At 48.1% G+C, this 13,437-nt stretch overlaps 1 protein-coding gene across 1 annotated transcript; it reads left to right on the top strand.

Moving 5' to 3' along the window:
- The first annotated feature begins 4,109 nt into the window (after positions 1-4,109).
- TRIM21 (tripartite motif containing 21) lies at positions 4,110-12,212 on the top strand. The gene is made up of 7 exons (XM_026517957.4): positions 4,110-4,334; positions 5,374-5,828; positions 6,285-6,380; positions 7,455-7,685; positions 9,488-9,510; positions 10,174-10,274; positions 10,536-12,212. Exons 2-7 carry the CDS (start codon positions 5,421-5,423, stop codon positions 11,084-11,086), a joined length of 1,410 nt encoding a protein of 469 aa, XP_026373742.2. The 5' UTR covers positions 4,110-4,334; positions 5,374-5,420; the 3' UTR covers positions 11,087-12,212.
- Positions 12,213-13,437: the final 1,225 nt, after the last annotated feature.

The raw sequence follows: 13,437 nt of genomic DNA, 5'->3' as shown, positions 1-13,437 counted from the left end.
CTTGGTTTTCCCAGTTAGGAGACCAAACTCTGTCCTCCAGGCATCTGCCTCTCCTGTCCTCCAAACTCTGTCCTATCACATACCCCTTTTTCTCATTCATTGAAATTTTAGAAATTTTTCAGGTTCTTATGTTTCAGGCTCTAAAAAGTAGAGAGAGAATTTTTAATAGATTCTTAACTATTTTTTTATTAACTATGTGGAAATATGTACATCTTTCTGATGAAATTGTTTCTTTAGCTTTTCTGGCTCTGAATTCCAAGATGAATTCTCTGCCTTAAAACTAATAAATATGGCTAATACTAGGTTGTCTCTCAAATCTGGAATGGGAGGGAAGATGGTAAATGGAAGTAGATGGATGAAACCTGAGATGAATTCCATCTGCTCCTGAGAGACTGTTCTACTCATTCTAAAATCTATATTATCCAGTAGTCTTTGAAATGGTTCACAATATTGGGGTTCCTATATTCACTGTACTTTACCTAGAGATTAATTAGGCACCAATCCTATCCTGTAGTAATTTAAACCTCCAAAAGAAAATTGGGGTGCCTGGGTGGCGCAGTCATTAAGCATCTGCCTTCAGCTCAGGGCGTGATCCCAGCGTTCTGGGATCGAGCCCCACATCAGGCTCCCCTGCTAGGAGCCTGCTACTTCCTCTTCCACTCCCCCTGCTTGTGTTCCCTCTCTCGCTAGCTGTCTCTGTCAAATAAATAAATAAAATCTTAAAAAAAAAAAAAAAGAAAAAGAAAAGAAAAGAAAGCATGTGTAAAAACTAAAATGGACTCTTCAGTAGACAGGAGAGAAATAGAGAAGATTTTATATAAAGAAGATGGTATTTGACTTGAGACTGAGAAGAGTTGGCTTTAAATATGTAGAAGTAAAAAGTTTGCCAAGGGGGCACCTGGGTGGCTCAGTCTGTTAGCATCTGCCTTCGGCTCAGATCATGGTCCCGGGGTCCAGGGATCAAGCCCCTGCATTGGGCTTCTTGCTCAGCGGGGAGTCTGCTTCTCCCTCTGCCCCTCACTCCGTTCATCCGTTCATGTGCTCTCTCTCTCTCTCTCATAAATAAATAAAATCATTTTCAAAAAGTCTTGCCAGGATTGTAGTTAAGATCATTGTATACGGAATCAAACAGGGATAAACCCCTTATTACTAAACTAGATATCTTGTGCCAGGTACCTAGTCTCTAAATGCATCAGTTTTAATTAACAATAATCAGGTCAACAAGATGACCGTGGATATTGACCAGTCTCTGCTCCAGGGACCTGTTGCCATTCAATGGGCTTCTATACAAGAACCCATATCAGTAGAGGTAAACAGAGAAGCTTCCGTGAGGGGAAACCCATCCGCAGGCAGAGCCTCTATCCCTGCTGCTCTGGACAGATACATAAAAGGCCACCTCTAAGCCTGAATTTTCACTATTTCCAGGAGAATATAGACAGTCTTCCAGTGGCACATGAGTTGTATTGAACCAACAGCAATTTGTCCTCACAAAATAGGTGGTAATACTCCGTTTTCTCTCCTACACTGCTTCTGCCAGCATCACGATTTTTAGCCTCACACCATCAGGGCATCCCAACAACATCACTTGCAACTGGGGAACTGATTTTGCAGTCAAAGAATTCTAATAATGGGTTGCCCTGTGGAATGCAGTAGTCTTACAACGTACACTATCAGCCAGAAAAAGTGGGCCCAGTAAGACTATGAGATGCTCTGCTGACGGCACAGCTATGACACCAGTTTGGAAACCCCACCCTAAGAGATAGGAAGCTTGTCCCACAAATCGTGGTAAGTGATTAAAATCAACGAATATATGGTGGCATTTTTTAAAAATATCTACTATATACACACACTTCAGAGAATCAAGGGGGGGGGGTAGAAGTGGCCCCTGTTATCACCAACTAGTAACTCCTTTATTGAACCCTTTCTTTCCATCCCCCAACATAGGGCTCAGCCTGTTTTGGAGGGCCTAGTGGGAAAAAAACAAACAAACAAACAAAAACCTTTCTACCAGAGTAAGCAAACCCAGTTCTAATAAATTGGAATTTGCAGATATCCCCTGGCGCTGTGGGGCTTCTTTAGCCACTGATGAAATAGAGGATGGGGTTTCTATACAGGCTGGAGTGACTTATCCCTATTACCAAGGAGAATTTAAGTGGCTGGTACATAATGGGGCAAGAAGGACTATGCCTAAAACCCAAAATATACATTGGAGAGATTCCTAATTATGATTGCCTGATGACAGCAGCCAGTGCCTTAAAGACAGGAACATTGAAGATACTGATCCTTCAGGAATGAGTTGGATGACTCACTGGGAAAAGAACTCTGAAGTACTAACATACTGGCAGTGAGTGAGGGGAATTTGGAATGAGTGGCAACTTTGGTCTTATAGCCAATACCAAGGCGGGGACTGCTACAGCGTGCGTGTGTTATGGTCATCGATCTATATGCATATTATCGAACGTGTACCAAAGCAACCCTGCAGTGTGTATTAATATCTTTATTTAATAGGTAAGTAAATTGAAGCTCAGGGAGATGGCACGTGGCTGGTCAATAGCAGGGTTAGCCCTGGGTCCACGTCTGCCCTAGCATGAGATCTGTGTTCTTTTGTACCACACCCAACAGTGGCTTACTCAGGCCCTATAGGAATGAGTGAGCTCAGTGATGTGAAGCAGAGTCAGTTTTCTGAGTGTCTGCAAATTCACACATAGGTCTCTTCCTTTGATTTTTTTTTCCCACTTTGCTTTCTGGGACTATGTTCCGGGAATTGAATCAGTCTAGTGATACAATTTGGATATTAGATGTCACTTGATAACCTTCCACTACACAAATTCTCTTAAAAACAGAACTGGAAATTTCGAAGAGGCGTGAAGTGTTTTTAGGTTTCCTAAATCCATAGAAAACATTAAGCAAAGTTCAACTGATGTTTTTAGCTTAAGTTATGCAGGGACAAAAAAAATATGAGTTGGAAGGAATTGACAATTATTCTAGTCTCCTCACCCTTCCTTTTCTCCCCTTCCTTCTCTACAGCCTGTAACCACACCCCTCTGGGCTGCCCCTGCGGCCTCTGCTTGAGCTGACGGGGCAGCCTGCTATCTCTGAGCTGTCACTAAAATGAGGGTCTTCCCTGGACCTTTAAATCTCATGCACCTACTTTGTCACTTCAAGCAAGTCACTTTACTCCTTCCAGACTCCATTCCTCTCCTGGAATGTGAGTTTAATAACTCCTAAATCACTGAATTGTTATGTGGCCTAAATCGTATAACCTGATATAGCCACAGTATTCACGACAGTCAAAAGATAGAAGCCACCCAAGTGTCCATTCACAGATGAGTGGATAAAATGCATATACAAACATTGGGATATTATTCAGCCTTTAAAAGGAAGGAAATCCTGGCACATGTTACAACAAGGATGAACCTTGAGGACCTCTTGTTAAGTGAAATAAGTCAGTCACAAAAGGACAAATACTGTAGGATTCCACTTACATTGGAGCACCTAAGAAGTCAGATTGATTGAGACAGAAAATTTAATGGTAGCTGCCAGGTGCTGAGGGGAGGGGATAATGGGGGAATTATTGTTGAACAGGTAACAGAGTTTCAGTCGGACAAGATGAAAAAAGTTCTAAGGATGGCTCTGATGGTCACACACTGATGTGAATGTATTTGTATTTAATGCCGGTGAACTATATACTTGAAAATGGTTACGATGGTAAATTTTATGTTTTACTACCATTTTTAAAATAGAAATAACCTCAGAAAAATCCCTAGCTCAGTGACAAGCACACCATTGGTGCCCAAAAATGTCAGTTCCCTTCTTACCACTCACTGGTGTGACACCTGCCTTGGGGTCATGCGGTTATAAATCCCTCACCCCCTGATGTTAAAAAAATATCAAATCTTTACTCAAAAGGACTTGTTTCTGGAAGTAGGAAGCAGAGGGTGGCATGTAAGGGAGAGCTCCAGGCGCCGTTGTCGCCATCCAGACCTCCCGAAGAGCAGCTCCCGGATGTGGGCACGGCACAGCACGAGGTGTGCAGTGATGATAACCCGTGTCAAAGGCGGCAACAGGACTCCTCCACTTCGAGGCGATAGTTTAACTTATTAGGTACTGAGGACACGGGAGGGAGCGCGAAGCAAGGAGAAATGCTACGGAGCTCTCGCGAGGGCCAGCCCGGGCTTCCCCACCTGCCGCGCCTCCGCTCTGCCCCGCCTCGCGCAGCACCCTCTCCGCCCACTCTCCGCCCCTCGGCCCGCCTCCCTGTCCGGACGTGACTCGGACGGGAAATCGAAAGTGAAATAGGGAACCTGCCGCCAGCTGCCGAGTACCCTGGGAAGGTGAGTGCCTCGCCCAGACCCTAGTGCCCCAGCCCTGGCTGGGGGACCTCTCTCTCTCCTGCCCCAGGTCCGAAGGACCCCTTCCATCCCGTGCTCACCCCTGGAGCCTGCAGTCCCGCTTGTCCCTTCGCCACGGGCCGGGCTCCCGCCCTAGCCCCAGCCGTTCCTCCCGGGCTGGCAGCCTGCCTGGGGTGGGGGGCCCGGCTATGAAAGTGACTTCCAGGCCACCGGGAAGGAGGAAGGGGCAGGGCCGCCTTGCTGCTGCCACCAGAGCACGGAGAGCCCCGGGCGGCACCCTAGCCCGGAGCATGGTCCAGGGAATTCTAGGACAGTTCCCCTCTGGGGGTGAGGGTTACGGTTAGGGGTTAGGGTTAGAGAGGGGCATGATGGTTTCAGATGTTAGAAACGTATGAGTCTGTGCCCCAGACGCAACGAAGACAGCTACCAGGATCCCAGGAAGGAGAGGAGAACCCAGGGAGCGCTGGGCCACACGTCTCTGTGTGTAGAGACACAGAAACATATCCGCACATACATACCTCGCTACCATAGACAGACATATAGATCTGTGATTACGTACATAATATATTTATTATATATAACTGCTGCCATATTGTGCAGATTAATGAAGATGTTTGCAAAGCATGCAGCGCCTTCTCTGGCACATGGAGTGTCCGTAGTAAGTGGCCCCCGTCATGGTGATGAGCTGCTCAACAGAGGACTGGGGACCAGGGAAGGAAGAGGATGGACAGGAAAAGCCTGGGCGTGGAGGATGAAGCTGAGATGGTCATGATGAAAATAGAGGTGTAAACAGCTTTATCTCTGAAGTTCTCAGTAACATTCAGTCTCTTTGGGGGACGCAGTTTCCCCTTCTCTCTGACTACATAAGTGGATGAGACTAGAGAGGAGAAGCTCTTACTCAGGTTAATATTCTGGTCTTATTTTCACCCCTTTCACTTCACTCATCCTCATGTTTTCCTTTGGACTATGTTTTCTCACACAACGCTTATCATCTTCTCGTTTCCTGTTCTCTCCCCACTAGGCTAGTCCGGGATCTCCACAGTGCTGCTTACTAAGAACATTAGCGCCATGGCCTCAACAGCGCCCTTGGCAATGATGTGGGAGGAGGTCACGTGCCCTATCTGCCTGGATCCCGTGGTGGAGCCTATGAGCATTGACTGTGGCCACAGCTTCTGCCATGAATGCATCTCTGAGGTCGGGAAAGATGGCGGCGGTGTCTGTCCCGTGTGTAAGCACAACTTCTTGCTCCAAAACCTCAGGCCCAATTGGCCACTAGCTAATATGGTGGACAACCTCAAACAAATGGGCCAGAGTGCCAAGGAGGGCACCCAGGGGGAGTGGTGTAAGGTACACGGAGAGAAACTGCACCTGTTCTGTGAGGAAGATGGGAAGACCCTTTGCTGGGTGTGTTCCCAGTCCCAGAGCCACCGTAACCATCACATGGTCCCTATTGAGGAGGCTGCTCGGGAATACCAGGTGAGGCCTTAGCACGGAGGCATGAGCAGGTAGAAGGGAGATGGGTCCCCCTGCTTTGTTCCCCAGAGCTGGGGAAGCACAGTCGCCTGTGGAGTGGAGGGGTTGGGGAGATGGAGGGGGTCTCCCCCTTCCATGTCTAATTTAAGCAGAGGACTGCAAACTCAACACAACTTTCTCCTTCCCTAGGAGCAGGGAATACGCTTGGGAAAATACTGCAAGGATCACATTTCCTGTGGCCTCCTGGTTCATTAGGAATGAGTAGTGCTCCACCCCTGAACCCCCTCCCCCAACAGTATGGCTATATTTTTAAGAAACATCTGCAGAATTCCTACCCCAGTCAGACTGTAGTCTTCCCTCTTTCTCTGCACTCAGGCTTTTCAAAGTACCAACAAGGACATCTTCCTCATGCCACCCACTTCTTGGTCTGGTCGGGCGCTAACCTATCTTTCTCTGCAGGAGAAGCTTCAGGTGGCGTTAGGGAAACTGAGAAAAGGACAAGAGTTGGCCGAGGAGTTGGAAGTGAATATTGCAACAAAGAGAACAGCCTGGAAGGCAAGTTTCGTGTCCCAAAAGGAATGTCAGTTCAGAAGGCAGGGCAGAGTCCAGAGTCCCGGTCTCAAGCCCTAACCATATCTATGCCCATCTGGGGAGGGATAGTATACCTCACTCTCCAAGAATCAGCAGTCCTCTAGGTCTCCTGATAGAGGAGAATAAAAAGGACAGCGTTCCCAATCAATCAGAAAAATCAAGGGTCTTAAGACGAGGTGCCAAGAGGAACAAGCCATACCCTTAAGCTTCCGCTCCTGGAGCTTAGCCTTAAAACATGAGCGCACCCCTGCCTTGGTGTCTGGGGCAGAGGTGCCCCAGGAGAGATGGCCAGTGACTAGACCTGTCAGGAAATGACAGGTGCTGTGAGGAACAGACTTATGGGAACGACCAAGGCAAGACTAGAAAAAACAATGTGATCAGGTAGTTGCTTGACCATGTCCAGATCACTGGTTCAAAGTAGGGTGGAGAACTAAAGCTTGTTCTGCCCCTGTAACTGCGAGGTGGGGCGGCCAGGGATTAGAGGAATGGAGGGAACTCATGGCCAACAGAGCCCAGGAAAGGAAGATTTGCGATCGGAGAAGGGTAAGTCAGGCTGTGGTGGCAAAAGGAGTCCTCCTGTGTCATCGGGTGACCTTCAGTCAGTAACAGGAGATGGCAAAGATTATCCCAAGGACCCCCTTTCCTCAGGACTGAGGAACAGTGTTATGAGCCTGTGTTGGGAGGTTGTTGGTGGTGGGGACAGGTGTAACTCTCTCAGGAACTCACGGAGATAATGAAGACAGAGCAGCACAGTTGGGTGCTGACTGGGTTTTGAAAGAGGCTGTAGAACGTCTGATACCATGGGCCAATGCAGCTGTGGTTGTAGGGCAGCTGCCGTGCCCCCCCCCCCCGCCCCGCCATAATTCCCTCTGAGCCCGGAAGCCTCACCCACGTACCTCCCCAGCAGAATAGTGTGTGTGTGTATGTTCTCAAACCCAGAGTGGTAAGTCTACAGGAAACAGAAATAGACATGAACACCTTCATTCCTGAAGCTGAGGAGATTTTGATAAAAACCTTCTCTTTCCATGGACACCGAAGAGTCAGGTTGAGGCGCACAAACTGAGGGTTCACGCAGAGTTTGAACAGCAGAAAAACTTCCTGGCTACAGAGGAACAGCGGCAACTGCAGAGGCTGGACACGGAGGAGAGGGAACAGCTGAGAATCCTGGGGGAGGCGGAGGCCGTGCTGGCCCAGAAGAGCCAAGCCCTGCAGGAGCTGGTCATGGAGCTGGAGAGAAGGAGCAGGGGCTCAGCGCTGGAGCTGCTGCAGGTGAGCCGGCCCCTCCCTGAGGCTCGAGGAGGAACTGGAGAGTGGGCAGCCTCAGGGAGCTCTAGCATCAGCGAATGAAAACCGGGTGCCTGGAATAACCGGAATTCAGACTCCTGAGTGGCTGGCATTCAAGCCATGGAAAGGTGCCAACTTAGGAGGGAATTTTCCTTGCAGCAATTAAAAAGAGCAGGCATCCCATCAGAGCCTGCTCGGACATCTTCACGACCTTGGGAAAGTTCCTTAACCTTTCCATGTCAGGTTTCTCATGTTAAGTGGGTATTATAATATTATACATCTCAAAGGATTTTTCTGAGGATTAAATGAGAGAAACCACCTAAGCTTCCACACGAGCATTGGGCTGTGGGAAAGTTCTCATACATGTAACTGAAAACACGGCACTAGAAATTAAGAGACAGTAGCCCAGCCCTGCCACCAATTCCCTCCATAATTCTAGGTCAGGTGCTTTTCTTTTCCTAGACCTACTTTCTCCATTTGTGAAACAAGGGGGAGGGAGTGAACTGAAAAACAAGGATTCCCCAAATGTTAGTCACGATGTATCATCTTCACCCTTCCTGCCCCTTCTGTGGACTACCCAAATTCTGTTAGCGTGTTGTTTTCTTGACATTGTCTCACTCTTATGCTAAATTTCTTCTGATGAAAAAGGACATTTGTCCTAAGCAATAGTAGCCAAGGAATCATGTGTTGATATGTCACTGATTTTTTTTCTATTTTCTTAACAACAACAGCCGTTTTTAAAATAGCACATAGGACATGCCTCAGTGTATTCAACCTGTCATGACAATGCAGTGAGGTGGGTGCTGTTATCTCCGTTTTGTAGATGAGAAAACAGAGGGCCAGAGAGGTTGAGAAACTTAGAGACTAAAGCTGAGTAACTTGAACAGGGTCACCCAAATAGAGGCAGAGCTAAAATGAAAATAAGCACATAACTATTTTTTTAAAAAAACTCATCCATGCGTGTTCTACTTAAAATCAACTCCCATCCCCTAATATGTTTCCCAAAACAAGGCAAACTGTTGACCAGAGGGTCTCAAAAGTCCCTTCTGCTCTAACCTTCTACAGTTTTTCTCTTCCCAAACCTTTTTCAAGGTCTCTGTCAGACATGGTCCTGAAGCCATTCTTTTGTTTTTTTGTTTTTGTGCAAAAAGGCTGCCTGGATTGGCTTGACATGGCAGGCCCTCTTCTCCTCATTCTCTAAATCTTGCTTCTGCCCAACACTGAGCCATGCTTTCTAACACACTTTTGACTGGGCCTAGGAGTGTGTCAGTTCCCAGGGAAGGGCTCCCAAGCCCTGCAAAAGCATATTCTCAAATGATTCAATTTCACATGCATGAGAAAGCAGCATTAACTCCAGGGTAAAACAGAGCCTTTCCTTCCCAAATACAAGCCTGCAAATGAGAGCAGTTTCTGTGCAATCCTGACTTGGCCGTTCTCGCTGTCTCTGGGCCTCAGCCAGGCTGGGCTACTTGTTCCTTTCCACTCTCGCTCCCACTCCTCTACCCACAAATCTGGGCTTTCTAATTTGTGTTCTGAATCGGAATCCTTAAACTGGTCATCCTTCCCCTGGCCGTAGGTCACACCCATGCCGGTTACCCTGGTTACCCCACAAACATCTACACCCTTTCTCCTCCAAGCTGGTCAGAAATATTTCAGGTATTGGCCCAGAGGAACAGGGTAGAACAACATCCCATGGGCCTCGGGGGGGTATCACCTCACCCACAGAACTGAGGTCTCTATGATAAACCAGTGGTCCAGAATTTACACTCTATCTCTTTTCTCCTCAGGAGGTGAAAAGTGTCCTGGGAAGGTAAGGAGAGGTTTTCTTTGTAAGAGGAGGGGGTGGCAGGAAGCATATATACCTGTGGAAAGGGTTTTTGAGTTAGAAAAACATGCACTGATCTTTTCCCCATTCTCCTGCCTATTCTCAAAGACCCAATCCTCCATAAAATATTTTCTGGTCTGAAGCTAATTAACGGACATCTCAGTTGGTGAGTTGCCCAAAGTAATTGGACTGTAAGAGTTTTACAAAGTGAAGCCCCAACAAACCAGGAAATTCTGTGAAGTTCTGAGTCCACAGCCTGCTAGGACTTTTGCTTTAAAAAGAATCTAGCTGGTTACAGATCTCCCAGAAAGACCCAGGTGTGAGACCAGCAGCGTGGGGCATGGGCAAGACTCCTTGGGGTTCCTTATGGAAGTGATTCCACCTGTAAAATGAAACAGAATGTGCTTGCCTGCTGACCTCAGGCTTGGGGAAGAGATCTAGACTGTCCAGTAGCTTCAGGGGCCCATGTAACCAGGAAGGCCTAGATAGGAACTAAGTCCTACTTCTTTTTGCCTTCCACCCCCAAGGATCCTAACACAAGTGTTTGTAAATTTGCACTAAGTTGTTATCTACAAGGGAAGTTATAGTGTCAGGGTTCAGGAGGTTGGGGCAGGAGTTGGAGACAGGGTCTGTAACTGTTTGCCCCAGGAGTGAGTCTTGGAACCTGAAGGAGCTGGACGTCACCTCCCCAGACGTGAGGAGTGTGTGCCTTGTGCCAGGACTGAAGAGGATGCTGAGGACATGTGGAGGTGAGGCAAGCACCAGGTTCCCCACGACTGGGGAACAAAGTGGGTGATGAGGGTACAAAGTGAGTCCCAGGATCGAGGAGAGATGGCAGGTGGAGATGGTAGGTGAGGGAGGGACAGAGAGGTGGTTCCCTCAAAAGTCAGGCCTGGGGGTCATTTCCTCCTACAGTGAGGCTGCGGTCACCCCTCATTCTTACCCACCACAAGCCCAGCGTTCCTGGTTCCCCTCCATCTCCCAACCTGACCGAGGTCCTCTCTCTGCAGTACACATCACTCTGGATCCGCACACAGCCAATCCATGGCTCATCCTTTCAGAGGATCGGAGACAAGTGAGGCTTGGAGACAGCCAGCAGGAAGTGCCTGAAAGTGAGGACAGATTTGACAGTTATCCCATGGTCCTGGGTTCTCAGTGCTTTGACTCTGGAAAGGTTTACTGGGAGGTAGATGTGACAGGAAAGGAGGCCTGGGACCTGGGTGTTTGTAGAGACTCTGTGCAAAGGAAGGGGCAATTTTTGCTCAGCCCCAAAGAGGGCTTCTGGACAATTTGGCTGTGGAACGAACAAAGATATGAGGCTGGCACCTGCCCCCAGACTCCCCTCCACCTTCAGGTGCCTCCACGCCGAGTTGGGATCTTCCTGGACTATGAGGCCCGCACTGTCTCCTTCTACAACTGCACTGACCATGGCTCCCTCATCTTTACCTTCTCTGAATGTGCCTTCGCCGGACCTCTGCGGCCCTTCTTCAGTACCGGTTTTAATGATAGAGGAAGAAATGCAGCCCCTCTTGTCCTCTGTCCACTGGAGGTGGGATGGTAGGGATCCACTGACCTGTGGTGGCACTCTCGACACCAACACCCCCCCCTTGGTGCCCTTCTTAGCCACTGACCCTGCCTCGTTTCCCCAGGAACTCTGAACCACCTTTTCTCTGCAGAGGGGTCAGGATACCAGCAAGCAGACTTTGGGAAGGAATTCACAGAAAATCTACATCAAATGACCTTCAACATCAGCCTTCCTGCTTTCTGATTGCTTTCTGATTCCCTCCATGAAACAAACTACTTATATCTGGTCCAAATCACCTGGATCAACCAAAATTTGTTCCTGCCATCTTTGTGTGACCCAAGTCTTGTTTCCTCCTCTCCATCTCTATACCTTTGGTCAGACCTCATACACCTTGCACGGTTTGCAAAGGGGCTTCCTAAATGCATTGGGCCTCAACCTATCCCATTCAATCCTTATTCTTGTTTCCTCCTCTCCATCTCTATACCTTTGGTCAGACCTCATACACCTTGCACGGTTTGCAAAGGGGCTTCTTGAATGCGTTGGGCCTCAACCTATCCCATTCGATCCTTATTCTTGTACACATCTAGGATTGCAGGTGCAACATACACATCAGATCATAAGTGGCTCCACACCACCTATAGAAAAACAGTCATCCTTTGAAAATAAAGGCTGAATGACGCATGCCTTAGATTGCCACATTACATATCCAGCCCCTGTGCTCCCCCATCCCTACCATGCTCTTCCAACCACATCTTGTTGATAATGAAGCTGGTCAAAAGGTGTATCAATCTAAGTGGAAGGTGGGATGGGTTTTTGATATGTCAACTTGGCTAGGCCAAAAGCCCCCAGTTTTTCAATCACTAATCTAAACATTGCTGTGAAGGCATTTTGCAGATGTCATTAAAGTCCGTGATCATTTGACTTTAAGGGAGATTGGATTAGGCCTGCCCAACTTATCCAGGACGATTAAGTGAAAGACCTTAAGAGCAAAATTTCACTGAAGTTCACTGAAGATGATCCATCTACCAATAGCAACTTTAGCTCCTGCCAGTTACAGCCTGCTGTTCCCAATGCCCTGCCTTGCAGATTGAGGACCTGCCTTGCCCACCCCCACAGTTGCATAAGTGAATTCCTTGCAATAAATTCCTTCATATTTATCTCCTACTTCTGCTGCTTTGGTGAACCTGAGGGTATGAAGGCCAGGACTGCAGTAACAGCATCACCTGGTGAAAGCAAACACTCTCTTGAGTCTAAGCTTTAAGGTTGGAACAAGAAGGGCTACACTCAAGCAGTAGTAGGCTGTGAGAGAACAGCTATCCTTCCAGCAACATGAGTCCTTGTCTAAAATAGAATCTCAGGAGGAGAGGCAGAGTAGGGAAGACCCTAAGCTTGCTTCATCCCAGGGATACAACCAGATAACATCCACATCAGGGTAAATAACTCAGAAAATGACCTGAAGACTGGCAGAACCAGTTCCACCACTAAAGGTAGAGAAGAAGCCACATCGACAAGGTAGGAAGAAGGCTGGAGATGTGGCCGAGAGCTAGATGGACCATGGACCATCCACAGGAATGAGGCAGTGACTGGAGCAGAGAAGGGCAAGAAGCAGATGGTCGCTCCAGGGAGCCTGCATGGGAAAGACCAATTCCCACAAACTTTGGCTTCAAAAACTAGAAGGGCTGAACTTCATGAGTTTTTACAACTAGTGGGACTTAAAGCCTGGAATTTTTAAAAATCAGCTAGCTTGGCCCTGGGAGAGTCCTGAGGGTGATAGGAAATTGAGTGCCGGACCTTAAAGATCATGACAAGCAGCCCTTAGAAATACAGCATAGAAGCAGCCATTTGAAAAAATACCTGGGGCATATCAGAGGGAGAATTATCTCAGAGCACATCCTGGAAGGGCAGCATTTGCTGAGGCACTCCTCCCGGAACAAAGGAGCTGGTAGACACTATCTCCCTCCCCCACCACCCAGCATAAACACAAGGCCATCTGCAGGATACAGCACAGAGCCAACACTCACTATTGAACTTGCTTACACCAAGCCCTGCCTACCCTCATATCAGCAGATCTGCCTTTTCCAGTCATGCTTGCCTTGGTCCCAGCACTGCAGTCCCCTCCCCCAGAAGACCAGGACAAACATTGCCAACACTGTGTCTCCCAACCCATGTACTCTGTGGGGCCTCAGTCCTGGAGGTGGCAGGAGGCCGCCTCCGGAGGAAGACTAGGGCACTTGTTAAAACTGTACACCCTGCCCACGTGATAACTCGACTGAAGGGAAAAGGGGCCAAGACACAACAGCAGGGCACACACACATACACTGGAGCCACTTCTGAAGTGCCAGATTCTGATAAACAGGGGACATTGCACTGCAGGGCATTACAGGACC

Source organism: Ursus arctos, unplaced genomic scaffold, assembly GCF_023065955.2.
Source record: "Ursus arctos isolate Adak ecotype North America unplaced genomic scaffold, UrsArc2.0 scaffold_22, whole genome shotgun sequence".
In the NCBI taxonomy this organism is placed as follows: domain Eukaryota; kingdom Metazoa; phylum Chordata; class Mammalia; order Carnivora; family Ursidae; genus Ursus; species Ursus arctos.
The sequence above is the reverse complement of the archived record's forward strand: the minus strand, read 5'-3'. Positions and strand labels throughout refer to the sequence as shown.